The sequence below is a fragment of the Phyllostomus discolor genome, chromosome 4 (assembly GCF_004126475.2).
Source record: "Phyllostomus discolor isolate MPI-MPIP mPhyDis1 chromosome 4, mPhyDis1.pri.v3, whole genome shotgun sequence".
In the NCBI taxonomy this organism is placed as follows: Eukaryota; Metazoa; Chordata; class Mammalia; order Chiroptera; family Phyllostomidae; genus Phyllostomus; species Phyllostomus discolor.
Window position 1 is genome coordinate 165,259,322 of NC_040906.2, and position 22,691 is coordinate 165,282,012.

Consider the following 22,691-nt stretch of genomic DNA (forward strand, 5'->3'; position numbering starts at 1 on the left):
GTGTGTGTTCTGTGAGCCTTGAAGGGTAAGCAGTGTATATCAAAACATTCTAGTAAAGTTCTGCTTACCTTTGTTTAAGACAGAGGGGAAGGGAGGGAGAAGGGGAGAGAAACATTGATGTGAGAAACATTGATTGGTTGCCTCTCATACATGCCCTATTGGGGACCCAACCTGCAAACCTAGGTGTGTACCTTGACCGGGAATGGAACAAACATTTTGCAGGACGCCACCCAACCAATTGAGCCACACTGGTCAAGGCTCTGCCTTATCTTGGTCGTATATTTTTTGGCTTTCAAAAAGTTACTGTCAGAATTACCAATTTACTGATGATCTCAGGGAGTAGTGAAGGAATTGATATAAAGTGATATAAAGTCCATCAAGCAGACTCAGAACAGAATTTGTGTCTCCCAAACTTCTATCTTTCTCTTCATTTTTGGAGAGAAATATCAATCTGTTGTTCCACTTAATTAGGCCTTGATTGCTTGAGTCTCGTATGTACCCTTACTGGGGGTTGAACCTACAACCTTGGTGTACCTGGATGATGCTCTAACCAACTGAGCTACCTGGTCAGGGCCAGACTGCATTCTTTCAGTGTCACATCAGTTGCTTGAAATCAGCCTTCATCCCCAGCCTCCACCTTCTGTCATTTCTCTCTCGTCTTCCTGTATTTCCACAGGTCCTCTGTGACTTTAGCCCACTATTCTCGTGTGTGATGCATATCTTTTTGTATGTATTCTTGTAGAATGTGTTTGCTGTTCTGTGTTCATATATTTAAATTTCATAAATGATATTACTATACATTTCTTTTTGTATTTTCTTCATTCAGAGCAGTTTAAGATCCATCTACGGCACTATAGGTACATCTAATCCATTGCTTCTCTCTGCTGCGCAGTAAAACCCAGTGTGCATCCCCCACGTTTTGCCTGCGCACTCTCCCGGTGACTTTCTCCCAGACTGCAGTACGCACAACTGCTTGCATACTCTGCACAAGGCTGCACCAGGCTGCCCTCCCACCAGCAACACACACAGCCCCTGGCACGACCAGCTTTCTGGCTTTTGCCAGTCTAATATAGGTCTGAAGAGGTATAGTAACTTTAACATGCACTCTTCATAAGTTCTCCCCCTTCTCCACACGCGTGCCCCCAGCTTGCTGCTTGGGATTTCTCTGAGGGCTCTGAGATGGGGTGCAGCCATCTGTGACTGCCACTCTCCTGCTGCTCTCGAAGACATGCTTGCTGGTCTTTAAAAATTTTTTTTGTTCATCGTCATTGCTTAACACACCAAGTATGTCAAAAGTAGGTTAGTGAAAAGCCTACAACTTGCAGGGTCCTGAGGACACATGTCGCTTACTAGGTACTTGTTGATGCCGCTGGAGAGATGGCAGTGGTGCCCAGCGGGCCTTCCCTCTGGGGACTACATGTTGAAAGCTGGAGAGACCTTCCCCATGGCAAACTAGAGAAGCCCAAAGACTGGTCAGGGCTCAACAGTGAGGGTCTCAAATGGGCAGTTTCTGTTTAGAGGTCTGGACTGGCCATAGCCACTTGTGCAGCCCCACTCAGAGGGGTTAGATACTGGGAGATACTTCCCCACAGGGTATGTGGAGAATTTCCTTTAGGGTTGCAGGGGAAATCCCGTAACTCTTGATTCTGGGACAAAGGTGGGGCCACAATGACAGCAGCCAGCTCGGATCTGAGCCCCACAGTGACTGTTGGTAACCCGAAGACAAGGCCCCATCACTGTGGACCTAACAGACACTGAAGCGTGTGCCTCATCCCGCCTGGAACCGTGCCTGTGCTGAGATTTCAGCTCGTCAGATCCAAGGGGACTCGGGTGTAGTACCTTGTGTCAGAAACAGCAGAAACGGAACCCAGAAAGAACGGATTTCTGCAGCCCGCACTCAACAGGAGGGTCGGGAAACTGCTCGGGCCTGCAGGTGTGCCTCCGGGCAGTACCGCGCCCAGTTCCAGAATGCGGAACGTGGCTTCAGCTGTCTGCGCCGAGGGGGAGTGCCAAGGTCTCAGCCTGCGGATACCACACGCATCTGAAAAATCAGTTTCAGGCAAGAGATGTCAGGTTTTGTGCCGTTTACCATCAGAACCATCTCTCCAAGCTAAACGGGCTTAGCTGCCAACTAGTGAGGGTGGGACTTGTGAGAATTATGGAGCAGTGCCATAGGAGGCAGCAGGCATGACAAACACTTTTGCTGAGTGAACTTCCTTTAGAGGCAGAGATGAGTCTTTCTGTGTTCCTTGTTCTATTTCCTGTGGCATTAAACACTTCCGTGGGTCAAATACTCTCTCACTTGGATAGATCCAGAAGCTCAGAGACTGGACAGTTAGCACAAGTTAAATGGTGGGGGACCACTAGGTAGAGAGATGGAGAAGTTGTTCACTGCACACAGCTACGCAAATGGCAGCTCAGAAACCACAAGCACAGACTTTGGCGTCAGCCTGGCCAGCATTAGAGGCTCCCAGGTCTGCTACCTGCCTGACCTTGACCAAGTTACTTAACCTCCGGAAGCATCCCCTTTTGTAAGGGGATACAAATATCTAGCCCGCAGGGTTTCTGCGAGGATTAAAGGAGATAATGCTTGTCAGGTCCCAGCACATTCTTGACTCATTACAGGACAGGGGCTCAGAAGATGAGCGCTCTCACGAAAAACAGAACTCCCTGTAATTTAGGAACCTATCGTCACTTCTGAATACACAGCTGTCACACTGCAGGAGCTTCTGGAAGGAGGAGCAGCAGCATTACATGCTCTCAACCTCCGTCAAGAACACAGTTCACCATCTGGACTACCAACTCCATTTAGAAGAACAAATGAATTCTTACCCCTTAAATAAAATCAGTGGACATGCTTGGCCATGCAGAAATGTTCTGGCAAAAGCCATCACAATTTGGCCGGCGCTCCTACACCCTGATGCTGAAGCATACGGAAACCTGCCTCTTCCCACTGACCCGACAACAGCTGAGATTTGGTTTGCCACTAGTTAAGTAGTCGATTTTATTTTAACACAACAGGAAACCACTTATTTCAGCTGAGATCTATTTCTAATAACCAGGAAAGTACTAAGCCTCCCATTTCTGCATATGCACACTAACTCACAGTGAGTTCTGTGAAGTTACCGTAGTTCTCGCAGTGCAGCCCCCAACATCAGCACAGCATCACCTGGGAATGCAAATTCTTAGGCCCCACCCCAGACCTACCGAATCAGAACCTCTGGTGGTTCTGCTGGAAACCTACCGAATCAGAACCTCTGGTGGTTCTCGTGGGTGCTGATGGATTCCCGCCCAGATCCCCTTTGCCACTGCACCCATCTTGTAGCTGCTGTGGGCCAGTGGTTCTTCTGGAGTCAAAGGGGGCCCCCCTGCCAGGCGGGCTACCCTGTTTCCGTGGGCACTATGTCAGACACGTCAGTACCCGGCAGTTCATGTTCTGGGGCTGCTCTGTGGATAGGAATGAAGCTGGGGTGGTGAAAACTAGACTCCTGCTCATGACCTTCCCTGGCCCCATCCTGCTTTCCTCACGCTCCGGCTCGTTCATGAAAACCCCCATCTCAGGCTCTGCCCCCAGGGAATGCGATCGAGGGCAGTTCATTTCACAGTCTCAAAAGATGTACTCCTCCCAGCACACGTCTGCCCACATTTCCCACGATCATTTCACCCAGGGCGATTCTAAAACCAGCACGTCCATGCCTAAGCCCTCTGGAGGCGTGGAGGATGTGGGGGACAAGGCAGTGACTTGCGACTCTCTCGGGATCTGAGCCTGTGTGTCCTGTGGCTCGGGGCGCTGAGCTCCTGAGACACGTGACAGGGTCGAGGCAAACGTGGATTCAAATCCTAGCACTGCAATTTGCAAGTTATGTCGACTTGGGCAACAAACGGACTTCTCTCTCCTTCCTTATCACAAAACAAAGATAACAGTGCCCGAACACTGCCTTGTTATGAGAATTAAAAGAGATGACATCAACATCATTCAGGGCCTGAGCTTTCTTGTCTTAACAGGCATAGCTACAGAACCTACCTCACAGGGTCTGTGAGGGGATTCTGAGAGACGACCCAGGTACAGCTCTCAGTGGGACAGCACAGGTACATGGTGAACAGATGCTAGGTGCCACGTGAAGGAGCAGGCTCAGTAAACGTCCATCCCTCTCCCACCTCTGGCCAGGGGATTTCGGATTCATCTGGAAGCTCCCGAAAGAGTCCATCCCATCTCACCATTCCGCCGATAACGGTAACTAACTGGGTGTGACGCTCTTATCTCTGAGAACTAGTTTTTGTAAGTAAGTTCCCCTAAGTTAAAACTCTCTGAATTTCCTTTTTGGTAGACAACAAAGATACTTGTAGCTAGAAGGGGCTCAAAGAATTTAGCTAAGGCTTCCTTCAAGTCTTGCTTAAACTTGCTCTTGCATTTTTAGCCTTTGGGGCTGCAGCCCCTGGCCAGCCCCAGCCTGCACAAGGCTCACAACTGAGCAAATACTCACTGCAGGAGAAGCGTTCCAATCCTAAATCACAACACACTTTATAAGAAATTGTGACCCTTGGGCCAAAAAAAAAGTTCCTCTGACAGTTTGAGATATTATTTTCACTATGAAATATTGTTTAAACTTAATGACTTATAATTAGCCAAAGAGTTGAGGAAAACATGTATCCTTTTGCTGCCAGTTAATAATACGTTAGCTTTGAGGAACTGCATCCCATTTAATCCAAAGAGAAAGAGTGGAAGTAGCCTGGCCTCAGGCAGGGAGCGCTGGCCCACCCAGGAGAGGTAAGGTCAAATACCCGCCCAGGAAAGGTAAGGTCAAATGCACCTCCCGCTGCATGGCCAGGAAGCGGTTTGTGTAGAAATGGGCTAGCATTTATTTGGTGACTTCACAGTCGTTGAGCTGTGACAGACCGAACCCCAGTGAGCTGCAGCCCTGACAGCAGAGGGTGGGCGCCCCGGAGGCCGAGGTGCCCCTGAGCACCGATGTCCTCCCCTGGGAGTGGGCGAGGAGGCTGCACGGAAGGACAAACACCCCAGACACGTTCTGAGAGACTTCTCCCTAAGGAAATAAGATGTTACAAGACCATATTTTTCTTTTTATAACATTTTATATAACTCATAAAACAGTGCTTGTATAAAAATTCACACAGAGTTGCTAGAGAGCATACAATTTCCAAAAATGTCCTGGGTTTTTGTTACATTCAGTTTTCTAAGGATGCACTCAAATCAATGGTAAAATGCAGACATTATGTGGTATTTCATTATCTTTGGTAAAACTATGCTCATTATTTTGTCTCCTCACAGTATTAACTCTGATATCCACTTTGTGCAGGGTCTGCTATCACTAGGACGTCAGAAAAAACATTAAGGCTGGATCTACGCAAGGCAAGTGGGTGGCAGCAGCCCCTGGGCCCCCACCCCGCTCCACATCATCTACCTACGTGGGCAGCGGCAAAGCCCAATGACCCAATCAGGGGTCTTGAAACAGCCCCCTCTCAGTCGGGCAAGAGGCAGACATCTGGGGAAGGAGGTGGAAACGGAGGCTGCCTCTACAGGAACCCGAGTGGCCACGCTGTGTAGTCCAGTCGGGCCAGTGACTCTTACCATTTAAAACAGCGAATCCACTTATCACTACGGAGATCCCATTGGCTGGTTGAGGGGCAGCCCTCCCTCCAACTTAAAGAAAAGAGGGTGCAGGGCCAACACCAACTGGGAGGGGCGGACAATCCCCCAAGACACAAGACGAGACTGTACTCCCTGTGAGACGGTTGCCGTCACGCCGACACCGCCAGAGCGAACTGAAGCAGGATTAGAACACTCAGTACATTCGAAACTCCCTTCATACATTCTTTTAAAACCTGCAAACACAGAAAACGAGGGACACTAACACCTATGGTGACATGCTACTTAACGTCAGAATGTGTGTGCTAATCCTTTTGTTCTCCAGATACGAGGCCAAAAAAAAAAAAAAATCCAAAAACAAGTAAAAACAAAAGAATTTAGATGGAGAGGGGGAAGGGATTCACCAACAGATTTTATGGAAAACATGAAATTTTGAAAAAAGTAGTTTGTACTTCTATTGCTTTGTGTAAAAAACTGCCCCTGAGCCTACCTGTATGGCTGACTGAGGACGCCATACAGAAAGAGACAGGACCTGCGTGCATCCCCTCGTGGGGCCATCCAGGGGGACAGCAAACAGCTCCCCGAGTGCGTCCACCTCTCTGCACTGAAAGGGAGTCTAAGGTTTGGGGAGAAGAAGCCCTAAGCAGGAAAGGTATTGAGGAAACCACTGAAATGCAGTTTCCAAAAAACAGAACATACTCTAGGTTATGGAGAAACAGCATTCATTCTTAGAATCTAGAACCTGTTGATTTCTTTAATGTGGGTGGATAAGGTTTTTAAAAAAATTATTAATAAATGATTGTGCTTCTGAAGTTGCGGGTCACGTTCCACCCCCTGGAAGCAGGACAATTTCACATGGCTTGGAATCCTCTTGGATGCATCCTCGAGACCAGAACAAACTCCACGGCACACCCTCCAACCAGCAGGACTGGTGGGCGAGGGCCACTGCCATCTTTGGGTAGGGCATGCGTGTGCGTGTGTGAGCGTGCATGCACGCACGTGTGTGTGTGGGGGGGGAGGGGAACTAAGGCATTGAGAAAGGCCCAGGTGATGGGGGGGAGAGTGAGCCTCCTGGCTGCTGCAGTCCCTTCTTCTTTCCAGGCACAAAGCGGTAGAACTTGGTATTTATGTAGGTCCCCTTCATCTCCCTTCAGTTTTTTAATAAGAAAAGTATGTGCGCACGTGTGGGTAGGTGAGAGTCATTAAATCCCTGCACATTTCTAAATTTCAGAAATTTGAGGCCTGCAGTTGCAACAGAAATAATCTGTAAGTGACATTTAAAAGCGAATTTACTTAAGTTACACCAGCAAGTTTACATTGCTCAGAATCCTGTCATATATGTTAAAAAAAAAAAAAAAGCCTGCTCGGTACAGGCAAAATTATGTCATACAGCCGGCAGAACTGAAGTCCTAATCAGCTGCATAAAGACAATTCACAGATTGTTTCTATTATTTCTGCATTTTAAGGTAGCAAAATATTAAGCCACAAAGGTTTTATGACTACTCTGTGTGACTCACTCATTTCTTCGGGTTTCTGGTATGATGTATTCAGTTTGAGTTAGACTGTTAGACTGTTTCCCTCCTAGGCATGTGGCCCCCAAAGTCAGATAAATAAAAGTATTGTTTTTAAGGACTTTAACTATTTGAGAAGTTTCCTGGTTAGAATTCTTGGAGAACACACCACTAGCCTGAAGCAGTTTGACCTTCTCAACCAGTGAGAAGAAATGTCTCACCCCAAGGCCAAGGGACCAGCCGGATGGAGGACAGCAGGCTCTTCTAGGGGGTCTGAGGGGAGAGCTCTGAGTGGGCCCTGGGAACGGACATGGGTGTCCCACTTGAGACGACCGGTGTCCTCCCAACAGCAGGCGTCCCCGAGAAGGCCTGAGGGGCTGGGCCCGCCCCAAGGACCACAGATGCACATCGAGCGGAGGAGTGGACACTGCGCTGTGGGGAAGGACACACACACACACATACAGCTCCCAGAACCCCGGTTCTGCGCTCACGCGCGCGCACACACACACACACATACAGAAAGTAAACAGTTCTCAGCGAGTCCAAAGAGACCCATCCTTAAATCAAACAAGAAGCCAATTATTTACACACACCATTCTCCAAGGAAATGTGTCTACCCCTCCAACCAGCATCCTCATGTGGAGAAAAAAAGAGGCAAGTGGAAGGACACAGCTCACATGACACCGTGAACATGTTTCCATGTCTATCTACATTCATATCATCATCATCATCATCATCATCATCATCATCCAGTGTTCTTGTCTACAGAGAGTGAGCCCCACATTCTACTGACCCAATGCCGAACAGGCCAGGCCGTGAGGAAGCCCTGTCCTCCGCGCTGCGGCGGAAGGGAAGGAGCACCCCGGGGCAGAGAGGATGCCACACTATTCCACCCCATCTACTGCCATCCAGGGGCATCTCGGCTCTCCCGAAATCAGATGTGGAAGGCAGGGTCAGTAGAGTGGGTCTCTGCACCACCTGAAGTTACTATCAGCCATCACACCCAAATGTGGCCATTCTAAAAATTCCATAAATCTGAAACCACCTTGAAAAGAAATCCCAGTAACTGAAGCCACCTAACAGTAGTTCACCTTGAATATTTGAAAGATTCCTTTTAAAGAAGAGCCCAATGATCTTTTAAAAAGGGATTTCCTTTCAACAACAACAGCTACAAAAGGAACTGATAAAAATGGAAGATGTAAAATGTGGGCAGAGGAACAAGAGAGTTGCTGAATTTGCATTTCAAATCGAGAAGAAGGGAGGGGGGACAGAGCCAAGGCGAGAGAACCCCTGCTCCCCAGCCCAGCCACCCCCACACTGGCTGTACCGGGGACTCAGGGCCAAAGTCAGAAGTGGGAGACACCAAACGTAAGGCTTCTTTCTTGTAGTGGGGTGGGTGTGTACGTGTGCAAAAGTAGTGAGCCCCTTCCCACCGACGTAAGGTGCAAGTCTGTGGGTACCATACACATGCTCCCGAGAAGGCCCAGGCCCTTGGCTACCCGTCACTTCTCCACTTTCTTGGCTTTCTTCAGGATGTCACATTTTTTCCTGTTGGGGCGGCGGCACCGTTCGTCGATGCTGGGGATACATTCGTAGTGCCACACCTCTTCCATCTTCTCCACGGGATACACGGCCTCCACATAGTGGCGGATAAGTCGGAGCCGCGTGGGGTCCAGCTGCTTCTTGTTGCAGGCCCCAGAGTGGTTGTACTGCAGCCGGAGGTTCTCGGCCGTGAAGAGTTCGGGGAAGAGCCTGACGAGGAGCCGGGCGGCGAAGTTGCCCACCGAGAGGCTCTGCTGCACGATCTCGCGCACCTCCTTGTCCGACAGCAGGTACGGGGAAGGCACCGGGAAGTCGGGCGACGGGACCACCAGCTCGTCCAGTGGGATCTTGCAGAAGTCCTTGCTGCTTCTCTCAGGGGGCAGCGGGGGCCCTTCAAATTCCTCTCGGAACCTCTCGGGGTTGATTGCATAGCTCGCCAGGTCTCTGCACTCGGGGCCTGGGACGTGGACTTTGCGCTGCTGCTGGTAGGAGCGCCTCTGCTCCGTGTCCCGGCGCCGGCAGCGTTCGTCCAGTTTGCCCACAAACTCCAGCGTCCAGACCCGGTCATTCTTGGCCCGGGGGTAGAGCAGCTGCACGTAATGGCGAATGAGCTTGATGCGGGAAGGGTCCAGCTGCTTTTTGCCCAGGGAGCCACTGCAGTTGTACTGCTTGCGCAGGTTCTCGTGCGTGAAGAGTTCGGGGAAGAGGTGCACCAGCAGGCGTGAGGCAAAGTTGCCGATGGACAGGCTGCTCTCGTAGATGCTGCGCAGCTGCTCCTTGCTGAGCAGGCAGTCGGCGCCTGGCACCTCGAAGTCAGGCTGTGGGATCTCCAGCTTGTCAAAGTCAATGGGCACCAGCCAGATCTTCTTGGACCGCCGGCCTGGCCGCTCGCCCTCAAAGCTGTCCTCCACTTTGACCACCGAGATGTCGTCGGGCAGGCTGGAGGAGTCGTAGCAGTCATCCCGAGGGGGGTCCCCCTCACTGCCCCCGTCCAGCCCCAGCCCCTCCAGCTCATCGTTGATACGCTGGGCACACTGATGCAGCCAGGCCTCCTCCTCTTGCATGTCGGGGAAGTAGATCTCCGTGTAGTTGCGGATGATCTGCAGCCTCTGTGGGTCCAGCTCCTGCTTGCCGGCGTCCCCATAGCAGCTGTACTGCTCGCCCAGCTTCCGGTGGTCAAAGAGCTCGGGGAAGAGCCGGTGCAGGAGGAAGACCGCGAACTCGCCTGGCGACGAGGCTTCGTCCAGGAACTCGGTGAGGTCCTGTGTGTCCACCATGTGGTCGGAGGCTATGGTGCTGCTCCGATCCAGGGACAGGGCCTCCTCCTGGTCTTTGTTGTCTAGGAAGTGGCTGGGGTCCACCTGCTCAGCCTCAAAGAAGCCAGCGACCTGGCTCCCCGGCTGGCTGTCCTCCATTTCCCGCTGGGCCCAGAAACGGCTGAAGAAGTCGTTCAGCTGGGGCAGGCACTCAGCCTGCCACACGGCCGTGTCCTTCACCGAGGGGTAGTAGACCTCCACATAGTTGCGGATGAGCTGCAGGTGCAGCGACTCCAGCTTCCGCTTGGCTGCAAAGCCGCAGGCACTGCAGCCCCGGGAGAAGTCCACGTCGCTGAAGAGCTCGGGGAAGAGCTGCACCAGCAGGCGACAGGCCAGGTCGCCGCCCGACAGGCTCTGGTCCACGATCTGCTTGAGTTCGGCGGCAGTCAGCTGGTACTCAGGGGGTGGCTGGAACTTGGCCACCATCTCCGTAGGACTCACCTGTTTCTTAATGCGGCTCACCTCCAGGGACAGCAGGTCCACCTTGCTGTGCAGCTGCGACATGTTGGAGGACAGTGTGTTGAGCATGTAGAACATCTTCTGGATTAGAAAGTAGATGTTGGGGTCGCTGTCGGTGGCTGCAGCCGCACCGACACTGTCCCGCTTCTGTGTCTCGTTCAGGAGCCGCAGCGGCGAGGCGCTGTTGCTGGGGTTTGCCTTCTCCAAGAGCTCATATGTGCTGAGCACGTCCCCTGCAGGAGGGTTCTTCTTCTCCATGATCTTGTGCGAGATGCCGTACAGGGGCTTCTTGTAGGAGGGGGCGCTCAGGTCACCGCAGGGTTCCTCCTCGCCCGGCCACACAGAAACCAAGTTCTTGCCCCTGCCAGTCTGCTCCCCATTGCCCTGGCAGGGCGAGCTGTTTTCCCGGTTCCTCATGCCTGCTAGAAGTGCCTGGAAAACAAAAGCTGTGTTAGGGGGGTGTTCTAATTTACCACACTAGACAGAGGTCTGTGTCACACACACACAGGGACCAAGGTCAATCGCAGGAGCATCTGAAGAAATGCTCTGCCTTGCCCTGGAGTCATCCGGCCTGTCCCAGCATTCCAGCACAAAAACCTGCTCACGCTTCCTCCACCCTGAGAGACTCAGAGGGGACTGGGGAAGCTTCAGGTTGCTACAGGGCCCAGGCACTGGGCTTGTTGCTCACAAGGCCTGACAGGAGATGAGCACAGGGGCTGGCGAGGCCGGGCAGGAACCTGCTCAGGACAGAGTGAACCCATGGGAACACAAGGAGCTCCTGTGGCACCTCTGCCACGGACAGGCAGGTCACCTCATCAACCCAGGCTCCAGTGCTCTCGGCAGGGGTGGTATAATCACTCCTGCCCCCAGCAGCTATGGCATGTCCTCCAGGCTGCAGCTCTAGGAGAATGGATGTCACTACTCAGGACAGCTGAGACGCACAGCGGTGAGCGTGGACAAAAGGTCTGGACAGTGGCATTGTGCCACCAACTCCACCATGCCTGGAATCACATCTCGTTTCAGACCGGAAAAGGGCCTGGAATCTCCAGAGCCTGTGCAACTGCGAGACTCCATGAAATGATGGGGCCTCCCAGGTTTCTAAGCCTTGGTCTCCTTGTCAGTGCAGCAGCCCTTCCTGACCAGTGTTCCAGGACAGAACTACGCCCCGCTGTCCTAAGTCACCCACTGTATGTAATGAACTACCATGTGCTCATGCATCTAAAAGGGTACTTGAGAGATGGCAGTGTAGGCAGACAAGGCTCGCCTCTTCTCACAACCACAGCAAAATTACAACTAAAATACAAAACCACCATCACTCAGAACTGTCAGAAATTGAGCTGAATGGAAGTCTGACAACAACAGAATTAAAAAACTACATCCCAGACTTCCCGCCAAGATGGAGGTGTAGGTAGACACACTGTGCATCCCTGCACAACCAAAAGAAGGACAACAACAATTTAAAAACAAAAAAAAACAACCAGAACTGCCAGAATATCAAACTGTATGGAAGTGACAACCAAAGAGTTAAAGAAGAAACCTTCATCCAGACTGGTAGGAGGGGCAGAGACGGGCAGCCGGGCAGAGAGGACTCTTAGCAAGGTGGCAGATAGCGGACTGGGGCGAGTGAGGTGCTGGATTGTGGAATGGGTGTGCAAGGCTGCAGCTGGCCGGCAAGTCAGCGGCTGATGGACCAGGTAGTCCCACATTCGAGCACAGATAAACCGGGAGGAAAAATTGGGGAGCGGAACAGACTGAGCCACCCAGAGCCCCAGTGCAGGGAAATAAAGCCTCAAACCTCTGATTGAAAACACCCGTGGGGGTTGAGGCAGCAGCGGGAGACTCCCAGACCCACAGGAGAGTTCATTGGAGAGACCCACAGGGTCCTAGAACATACACAGGCCCATCCACTCAGGAATCAGCACCAGAAGGGCCCACTTTGCTTGTGGGAAGTGGGGGAAATGATTGAAATCCGGCAGAGAGCCAAAAAAGCACCATTGTTCCTTCTCGGACCCTCCCCCACATATAGTGTCACAACCCAGCAACTGGGTTACCCACCTGGTAAACACCTAAGGCTCTGCCCCTCATACATAACAGGCGAGTCAAGAAAAAAAATTGCCCAAATGAAAGAACAGATCAAAGCTCCAGAACAAATACAACTACGTGACGAAGGGATAGCTGACCTATCGGATGCACAGTTCAAAACACTGGTAATCAGGATGCTCACAGGATTGGCTGAATTTTGTCACAAATTAGATGAAAAAAATGAGGGCTACGCTAAGTGAAATGAAGGAAAATGTACAAGGAACCAATAGTGATGGGAAGGAAACTGGGACTCAAAACAATAGAGTGGACCAGAAGGAAGAAAGAATCAACCAAACAGAAAAGAATGGAGAAATAAGAATTCAAAAAAATGAGGAGAAGCTTAGGAACCTCCAGGACATCTTTAAACGTTCCAACATCCAAATTATAGGGGTACCAGAAGGGGAAGAGGAAGAGCAACAAGTGGAAAACTTACTTGAACAATAATAAAGGAGAACTTCCCCAACTCTGGCAAGGGAAATAGACTTCCAGAACGTCCAGGAAGCTCAGAGAGTCCCAAAGAAGTTGGACCCAAGGAGGAACACACCAAGGCACATCATAATTACATTAGCCAAGGTAAAAATGAAGGAGAGAATCCTAGAAGCAGCAAGAGATAAGGAGGCAGTTACTTACAAAGGAGTTCCCATCAGGCTGTCAGCTGATTTCTCAAAAGAGACCTTGCAGGCAAGAAGGGGCTGGAAAGAACTATTCCAAGTATTCCAAGTATTCCAAGAAAGGGAAGGACCTACAACCAAGATTGCTCTATCCAAGCTTTCATTTAGAAGGGAAGGGCAGATAAAGTGCTTCTCAGATAAGGTCAACTTAAAGGAGTTCATCATCACCAAGCCTGTATTATGTGAAATGTTAAAGGGATTTATCTAAGAAAAAGAAAATAATAAAAAATATGAACAGTAAAATGGCAGCAAACTCACAATCATGAACAACCACACCTAAAACAAAACCAAAAGCAAACTAAGCAAACAACCAGAACAGGAACAGAACCACAGAAATGAAGATCACATGGAGGATTAGCAACAGGGGAGTGGGAGGAGGAGAGAGGGGGAAAAGGTACAGAGAATAAGTAGCACAGATGGTAGGTAGAAAACAGACAGGGGGAGGGCAAGAATAGTACGGGAAATGTAAAAGCCAAAGAACTTATATGTATGACACATGGACATGACACTAAAGGGGGGAATGTGGGTGGGAGTGGGTGTGCAGGGTGGAGGGGAGGGAAGGGGGGAAATGGTACAACTGTAATAGCATAATCAATAGAATATTTAAAAAAGAAAAGAAAAGAAAAGAAAAGAAAAAACACCCTACATTTATCCAGACTGAGCTGAGCTAGCAAACTCAGGCCATATCTGAGATTCCATCAACCTGGCTAATCACTTTGTGACCAGCCTTGCAGATCACCAGATATTCCACCCCACCCAACTTACGGGCCCACCCAAGCTTCTTTTCCATATGAATGGCTGGTCTTAGCTCCTGCTTCACAACTTCCCAAATGTTCTCCAACAGCAACTCCTGGCTTTAGTGAGCCCCAGGCCCAGCACTAGCAGCAGCCAGCCCAGATTCACACCTTGGCTTTGCCTGGGAATCACCAAGCCCAGCACAAGTAGCAGCCAACTCAGTTTGCTTTATAGTTTAGGCAGGGTGACCTGGGCAAAACACCTGTGGGGGCTGACCTTGGCTTACACACCCAGGAAACCCCAGGGCCAGTGCATCCCGTGGGCAGCTATAGGCCACGTTGGAGCACCACTACCCTGTCCTTGCACAGCTGATCCTCCACACAGGGCAGAGATTGGTAGTCAGTGGTCACAGCCAGTCCTCACAGTTAACTGGTCTGGGTAAATCCCTCCCATTGACCTGCCAACAGCAGCCAAGGCTCAACTACAACAGGAGGGTGTACTGAGCCCATATGAAGGGTACACCTTGAGTAACCAGCGTGGGTGATAGAGGAGGCTGTGCCACTGGACCCTACAGGACACCTAGTACATTAGGCCACACTACCAAGACACTGAGTCAAAGCAGCTCTACCTAATATGTAGAAACAAACACAGGGAGGCTGCCAAAATGAGGAGACAAAGAAACATGGCCACAAATGTAAGAACAGATCAAAACTCCATAAAAAGAGCTAAACAAAATGGAGATAAGCAGTCTATCAGATGCAGAGTTCAAACCACTGGTTATAAGGATGCTCAAGGAACTTAGTGAGAACCTCAACAGCATAAAAAACTCCAGTCAGAAACGAAGGAAACACTAATTGAAATAAAGGACAATTGACAGGGAAACAACAGTAGAGCAGATGAAGTTGAGAATCAAATCAATGACTTGGAACATAAGTAAGAAAAAAACAACCAATCTGAAGAAGAAAAAAAAAGAATGTAAAAAAATGAGGATACTATAAGCAGCTTCTGGGACAACTTCAAGAGATCCAACCTTCCCATCATAGGGGTTGCAAAAGAAGAGAGAGAGAAAGAAACTGGAAATCTATTTGAAAAAATAATGAACAAAAACTTCCCTAAGTTGGTGAAAGAAATAGACATGCAAGTCCAGGAAGTAGAATCTCAAACAAGATGGATGCAAAGAGGCCCACTCCAAGACACATTATAATAATGCCAAAGGTTAAAGATAAAGAGAGAGTCTTAAATGCAGCAAGGGAAAAGAAGTTAGTTACCTACAAAGGAGTTCCCATAAGACTGTCAGCTGATTTCTCAAAAGAAACTTTGCAGACTGGAAGGGACTGGCAAGAAATATTGAAAGTCATGAGAAGCAGGGACCTACAGCCAAGATTGCTCTGCCCAGCAATGCTATCATTTAGAATCGTAGGGCAGATAAAGAGCTTCCCAGACAAGAAAGAAAACTAAAGGAGTTCATTATCACCAAACCATTACTGCATGGAATGTTAAAGGTACTTAGTTAAGAAAAAGAAGATAAAAACTATGAAGAATAAAATGGCAAAAATACATATGTATCAACAATTGAATCTAAAAAAAAAAAACTAAGCAAACAAGAACAGACAGAATCATGGACACAGACAGTGTTTTAATGGTTGACAGATGGGGGGTGTGGGTGGATGGGTAAGGAGGTGAGGGGGTTCGGAAGTAGAAGTAGATAGTTACAGAATAGCCACGGGGATGTAAAGTACAGTGTAGGAAATGGAGTAGTCAAGAAACTCATACACATGACCCATGGACATGAACAATGGAGTGGGGACTGCCTGAGGGAATCGGGGATGCTGGGTAGAGGAGGGCAAAGGGGGAAATATCAGGACAACTATAATAGCACAATCAATAAAATGTAATTTTTAAAAAATAAAAAAATAAAAGGGTACTTTCAATGCATCATCTAGCCTTGCTCAACAGAGGCCTGTGAGAGACTTACGCCCTACCAAAAATGATTTGAGGGACTGGTTCAAATCCCAGGGATGGTACACTCTGCAGGTCCATTGTTGCAGGACTCCCAGCAAAGCCCAAAACACTCTATTGGGACCCCAAAGCTGGACTGCAAACTCCACCACTGGTTGAGAACCCAGAGTTCTCACTGCTTTCATCAGGAGTCTTCCCTATTGACAAGGCCTGGAACGTTTTTTAAGAGGCTTATCTACATATGTATGGACAGGTGATTTTCAAGAAAGGTTCAAAGACCAGTCAGTGGAGAAAGGATAATCTTTTCCACAAATGACGCTGGTTCATCCTACCATGTTCCATATGCAAAAATGAATTCAAAATGTATCATGGACCTAAATATAAAATCTAACTTAAAATTCTAATAGAACACTACAAGCCATAAGAGAACAAATTGATATACAGGATTTCATCAAAATCAAAAACTTGTGCTCTTTGAAGGACACTGTTAAAAAAATGAAAAGAAGCCCAGATTGGAAGAAAACACTGACAAATCATTTATTTGATAAAGGACTTGAACCTGGAGTACTAAAAGGACTCTCAAACACAGTAATATACAACCCAATCAACTATTTCAACAGCTACTTCAAAGAACATACATAAATGGCCAATAAGCACATTAAAAGATGCTTATTATTAACATGCAAATCAAAACCACAATGAAAAAGACGACACAGAGCACTGGAGACGACGTGAAGCAGCAGCAACTGCAGGCACGGGTGGTGGGGAGAGAGAACAGAATAACCATTTGGAAAACTTTGGTACTTTCCAAAAAAGTTACACATACATGGACCATATGATCCAGGCATTCCACTCCTAGGTATTTATTTACCAAGCGAGATGAAAGCACAAGATCATATAAATACTTCTAAGCAAATGTTCGTGGCAGCCCTATTTGTAAATAGCCTCAAACAGGAAACAACCCAAATTTTTATTAACAAGTATATAAGCAAACTGTTATATTTGTACAATGGAATACTACTCGGAACAAGACTGTTACACATGGCGGTCATGACCAATCTCAAAGTAATTATGCTACAAGAAGCCAGACAACCAGAAGAGGCCATATTGTACGATTCCATTCACATAAATTTCTAGAAAATGCAGACTTATCTCTAGTGACAGAAAGTAGATTAGTGGGTGTGTGGGGGTGCAGGGAGGATGCAAAGGGGCACAAAACTTTAATGATAGTTGTGACAGATGTTTATTATCATGGTGATGGCTTCACTGATACACACGTCAAAACTTACCAAATGGTACACTTTAAGTATGTGCCATTCGTTGTATTTCAGTCCTAACTTTATAAAGCTGTTTTTGACTAATGTTGAATTTGACCCCACGATATACGGGGATATATTTCTGGAGGTCTGTTTAAGCAGAAGAGCTAACTGGCGAGCTGCGGGTGTCAGGGGAGCATGCAGGGCCGCAGCACAAAGCATCGGCCGCCACCAGCATGCGAGTGCCCCGGGCGACTGCGGACAGGAAGTGCCTCCTGGGGATGCTTCCACACCTGGGAAACGTGGTTGGCTGAGCCCGGCCCAGGGCTTCTGAAACTCTAGTTCCAGTCACCTGGGGTCTTAATAGAATGCAGATTCTGATCCCTGGGCCTGCATTTCTAGCAAGCTCCTGGCTGTGCTGTGGGTCCTCTCTGAGTCGCCAGGGTCTAGAAGACATTGTCTGCTCCCAGTTTTTCTCATCCAGGCAGATTCAATGTCATCTGTAAGCCTTCAGCTAACTAATGCCAGCATAAGCCAGTACACGAGGTGTTTTTTCTCTTGTGGGGCAAGGAGACAATCTCAAGAGGCCACATTTACAATGGCAGGTGAGCAACATGGTACCGAGAACAGGTAGGCCCAGGGTGATAACAGACCACGAGGCCACGTAAACATAAAACTTTGATCCTATTAACCAATCTCACCCCAATAAACTAAAAAAAAAAAATCAAACTTTGACCTTCCGAACCTCCTATATTTCAAAATTAATCAATTACTTAAGTACTTTCTGGACCCTCTTAGATAACAAAATAATCTGGCTCATGTTCCAGAAAGGTTAATTTTTCTCTTACATCTCTGTTGATAACCATGCAAAAGAAAGGCTACTTTACTCTCCTAGGAACCTGAAGATATAGGAATTCTTCTGTTTTAATTATCCCACGGAGCTGCCCAGTACTTTCTCAGGGTTTGCTTGTCTAAGCTAATGAAGGGTGAGAGGCACCAGGCCCTCCTGTGCCTCACCACTTCCACACTTCGCAAGGGCACGGGACCAGGGACATGCTGGGTTTGGGGAGCCTGCCCCCCCTCCCATTCCCTCCTGGGGTCTCCTCACCAAGCTGTCCCCATCCTCATCTCACTGCAGCATGGTTGGTTACATGGCGGGACCAGATCATTCCTGAGTCTACCCCCAGTGCCTAGCAAAGTGCCTGGGACACACAAGAGCTCAGTGAATGCTGGCCAACCACATGTGCGGGTGTTTAAAGCAGAGTTGGGGTCTGTACCCAAGGAGCAGTCCCTTAGGCCACTCGCTTCATGAATTATGTGGCTGTAGACAGGTTGAAAGGAGCAGATAAGAGTTCAGCTCAACCACCAGGCTGTCCTCTGTGTGACCTTAGCCACATCACATGACCTTCATGGCTCAGCTTCCTGTGTGTGACCCAGGGATAAGTAAGGGTCCCTGTCTCACAGGGGAATGGGGACTTAGTTAGATAATGTACAGAAAGCAAAAAGCCCGTGTCTGATCACAGCAAGTACTTAATATTTATTATTACAATATGATTAAACAATGTCACTCCCAAGCCAGGGCAGAGGTTGTACTGTGGGCCTTTTATAAAACTAGTTGCAACGATTACCGGTACTCTCAACCAGGAAACAAGAGAACTTCCCTGCAGCACCAGGAGCAGGGTAAGCCATTCGGGGAAGGCACATCTCAGAGGCCTGTCTGCCAGGGGGGAGGGCAGGACAGCTGAGCTGACGGTGGGGTTTTAAGCTCTTCATATGTTTTTTTGTTCCGCTCTCTGGCAGAAAGCAAAGGATTAGGAAGAAAAGGAGGAAGGGAGGAAGCCCCCTCTCCCCGGCACATCAGAAATCTGGAAAAAGGGAGGGACAGAAGGGGTTGAAAGTCTTTACTCCTAATGCAGTGCGTTTGGAGCGGTGGGTCGTGAGCCATTTGCAAGTGGGGATGCTGACGTGATGGATCACGGCTAGCATGAGAAGACAGAGGGAGGGCAGGAGGAAGTGTGGAGAAAAAAAGGGGCAGGAAGAAAGAAAGAAAATACCAGAGTGCACCACACTCAGTAATTAAATTTGGGAAAGTTTTATTCCATATCCCTTGTGTGCACCTACATAATTACATATAAACCCACACATGAGAGCTGTACTTCTCTCAAAGGTGGGTTTATGGCTCTGGGTCACTGCGGAAAAGCAGCATGGTCCACATAAGTTCAAAGTGCCTTGCTTGCTAATTCCTGCAGACTGGAAGTTAGACTTTTAGAGACTCATTCACCATTAAATTCTAGTCCACCAAAATAGTTCTGGAGGTCCCAATCATGAGACTGCCGTGAGGTTTTACCCACGTGCACAGAAATTGGAGTCTGTGATGCCCGTCATCAAAGAAACCATCACTGCATTAGGAGTGACTTTAGAACAGGGGTCATCTTTGCTTGACAAGTGACTTCATTAACACTTTTAAAAAGGTTCTGTGCAGAGAGATCACCAGAAACTCAACCTCCACGCAGCAGGGGTACCTGTTCTAGAGGGAGCTCTGACCTAATTAATCCCCAGCGCAGACAGTGAGCAGAGGGAAAAGTTTCTGCCTGAATTGTCTGAATACCACCAACAAACAGGAGTTGTTGGCACCCCCACCTCCCTGGAGCAGGCGGGAGGCCAGAGTATGTGGGAACTGGAAATCCCCCCTATAATTCTCAATATTCTGCCTCATTAATAAAAATATTTCCGTTTCTACCAAGCATATTAGAAACACTGCCACCAACTGAAACATTTTTGGCTAACTTGCTTGAATAAAAAACTCAGTTAGAGTCCCAGTAGAGGGCAACATTCCTCACTCCCAGAGACCTCGGATACACAGTTCGCCAGGAAACACAACACAAGCACCGAAGAGGAGGTTCTTAGGTGTCCCCACACGGGTGTCCTGTCAACTCAGCGCTCTAATCTATTCCACACACGCTGACAAGGCGACGATGGGCTGGCTGCATTTGCGGCTGCTGATAAAATCTCTGCTCCGCTGTCTAGAGTATCAAGAAATCTTTAAATCTGTGCTACTTGGCACTGGGTGTCTGGCTGACACCTTCGCAGTTCTCCAAGGCTCATCTTCCAACCATATGGGAACTCTGCGGCATCGCTCAGCTCCGCAGTGCCAGCGTCTGTCCTGGATTGGATCGGGGAATTTCACCCACCACCAGCACCCTCAGACCTAAGAGGGGATGCCCAAATCTCTCAGCTGGAGAATTTAAACAGAAAGAGGTTGATGTTCCACATACAAGTGAGGGGCAAGTTTAGGGAAGATTCCACATGCTCAGAGACATCCCAGGGACTAGGTCACCGTGGAGGTGCTCCTGGGATTAAACAGCTGTCTCGGGACTCCAAACCCTCTAAGAGCAGTCACTAAACTCTGTTCAACAAATGATGAGTTGCTAAATGGTGTCCAGAGAGCCAGCTAATGGGAACACCAGGAAAGCAGCATGCCTTCCTAGAGAGTAGGGGGCTGAGAACTAATGTGGCATCAAGGGGGGACCATGTGACATGCCATCTAGGGGGCTTGCATCACCCCCCCTCCAAAAAACTGAGGCAGAGTGATGCTTACCTTTTTCATTTTCAACAGAACTTTTCTCTCCTTCTTCATATCATCACCACCATAATCATCGATTGATCAGATATAGTTTAGCAATAAGGTATGGAGGAGCTCCCTACCACACAGAGCCAGTAAGCAAATATTACTGAGTGCCCGACACAGCCGGCACTGTGCTGGCCACGGGCACACAGGGAACAAGGCAAACATGACCTTTGCCCTCACGGCTTTTCCCATTCAGATCATCCTCATACTGCCAACAAGCATACAATAAGGATCGAGAATGTGCTATGACGCCTGAAAAAGAATCTGGAGAGAGAAGACAACTATAATGGAAGGGAGGGAAAAAAGAACGGACCACCAAATTTCAGGGCAGGACATCCTCACAGGCTTCTTCTCACAGCAACTTACAAACGTCCCGCAGCCCTCGGGGCCACCACGGCATGTAAGGGCACCGCTAGGAACGGAGCGGGCTCGGTAGTGCTGACTTCTGAGCCTCAAGAAAATGGGAATGGCCGTGACACCTGTCTGCTGCGGTGGCTGTGCAAACTTACAACTCTCCGGCTGGTGCCATGGTAACCGACACTGAGGAGGTGTTCAGTACATTTGCACCGAATGAACGAGACACCACAGCTGTCCTCTGATTGAAAAACAAACCACAGTGACACTTTAGGATTAAAAACAAACACAGAAACAAAACCCTCCAGGAAAACAAAGCTAACTTCTGCCTGGCATACAGTTCTTGAGTATCCCCCCACTTCTGTGAGCAAAGAGATGATTACCAATAAAAACGTTGGCTACTCACCTTCCACATCTGCTGTGTTTGGCTATGAAGCCTTTTCCAGTGGAGGTGCCAAATAAGTCTTTACATAGCCTTTTGTTAAAATTTTTGAGGGAGATTTTATTTTTCTTCTTAGTATTGTATGAAATGTCACTCATAAACAAGTCACCATCCCTGATAGAGTCTGCATGGGACACACTTTTGGCACCGGAGCTACCACTCAAATGATACCTCCCCCGCCCTCCTCCTCTTCCTTTGGGTTTGAGGGAAGAAGATGGAAGGTGGTCTATGTTCCGACTTGAATGGTGTTCTGAATCAAGGGTGCTAAGGCCTGGGGTGCCCTAGAGCACACCAGATGGCTTCCCTTGGAGGGAGGCAGCTGAATACTGACCACAAGAGGTGGAGCTAGATATAAGTAAACATCACTGAAGGCTGACCTGGGTCACACACACCCTGTGCTGGGTTGCTTGCATGGGTATCTCAATGATCTACACAGAAAACTAACAGCCCTGGCTGGCGTAGCTCAGTGGATTGAGCGCGGGCTGTGAACCAAAGTGTCGCAGGTTCGAGTCCCAGTCAGGGCACATGCCTGGGTTGCAGGCCGCGGCCCCCAGCAACTGCACATTGATGTTTCTCTCTCTCTCTTTCTCCCTCCCTTCCCTCTCTAAAAATAAATAAAATCTTAAAAGAAAAAAGAAAACTAATGAGCGAGCAGAGTCATCCCTCATCACCGTGGAGGAACCTGAGTGTAGGGGGTCACTCACTGGCAAAGGCCCCACGGTGAACTGCCCCTTATCTGACTCCAGAATCTTGACTCCTTCTGGTATTTACTGTTTCTATGGGTTGGATCGGAGAAGGTGGGGCTCAGCTCCCCAGACAGTGAGCAGGGAGCAGAGTGTCCCAATCACTCTACACCAGGAACAAGGCAGACCCACTGGCCTCCTGGAACTTTATTTTAACTTACATGCCTGAGTTTGATCATCTGTCTCGTGAAGATATTAATCCTTTCATCATTGATTTGTTACATGAATAAATGAAATAAGGAACGGTGGCATTTGCCAAGTAGGTACACAGTAACAGGGTTGTTGTTTTTTTTTTAATTTAACCCACCCCTAGTTGGTGGCTCAGTGGATTGAGCATCAGCCTGTGAAGCAAAGAGTCACCAGTTTGATTCCCAGTCATAGCACG

At 48.7% G+C, this 22,691-nt stretch overlaps 1 protein-coding gene across 1 annotated transcript in view; it reads right to left on the reverse strand.

The window, feature by feature from the left end:
* Window positions 1–8,259: 8,259 nt before the first annotated feature.
* The window catches only part of BEND3 (BEN domain containing 3), a 38,318-nt gene continuing 23,886 nt past the window's right edge, over window positions 8,260–22,691 (reverse strand). Inside the window, exon 4 of the mRNA XM_028510605.2 lies at window positions 8,260–10,868. Coding sequence (XP_028366406.1) covers window positions 8,622–10,868 — 2,247 coding nt within the window. The 3' untranslated portion in view covers window positions 8,260–8,621. The remainder of the gene's footprint in view (window positions 10,869–22,691) is intronic.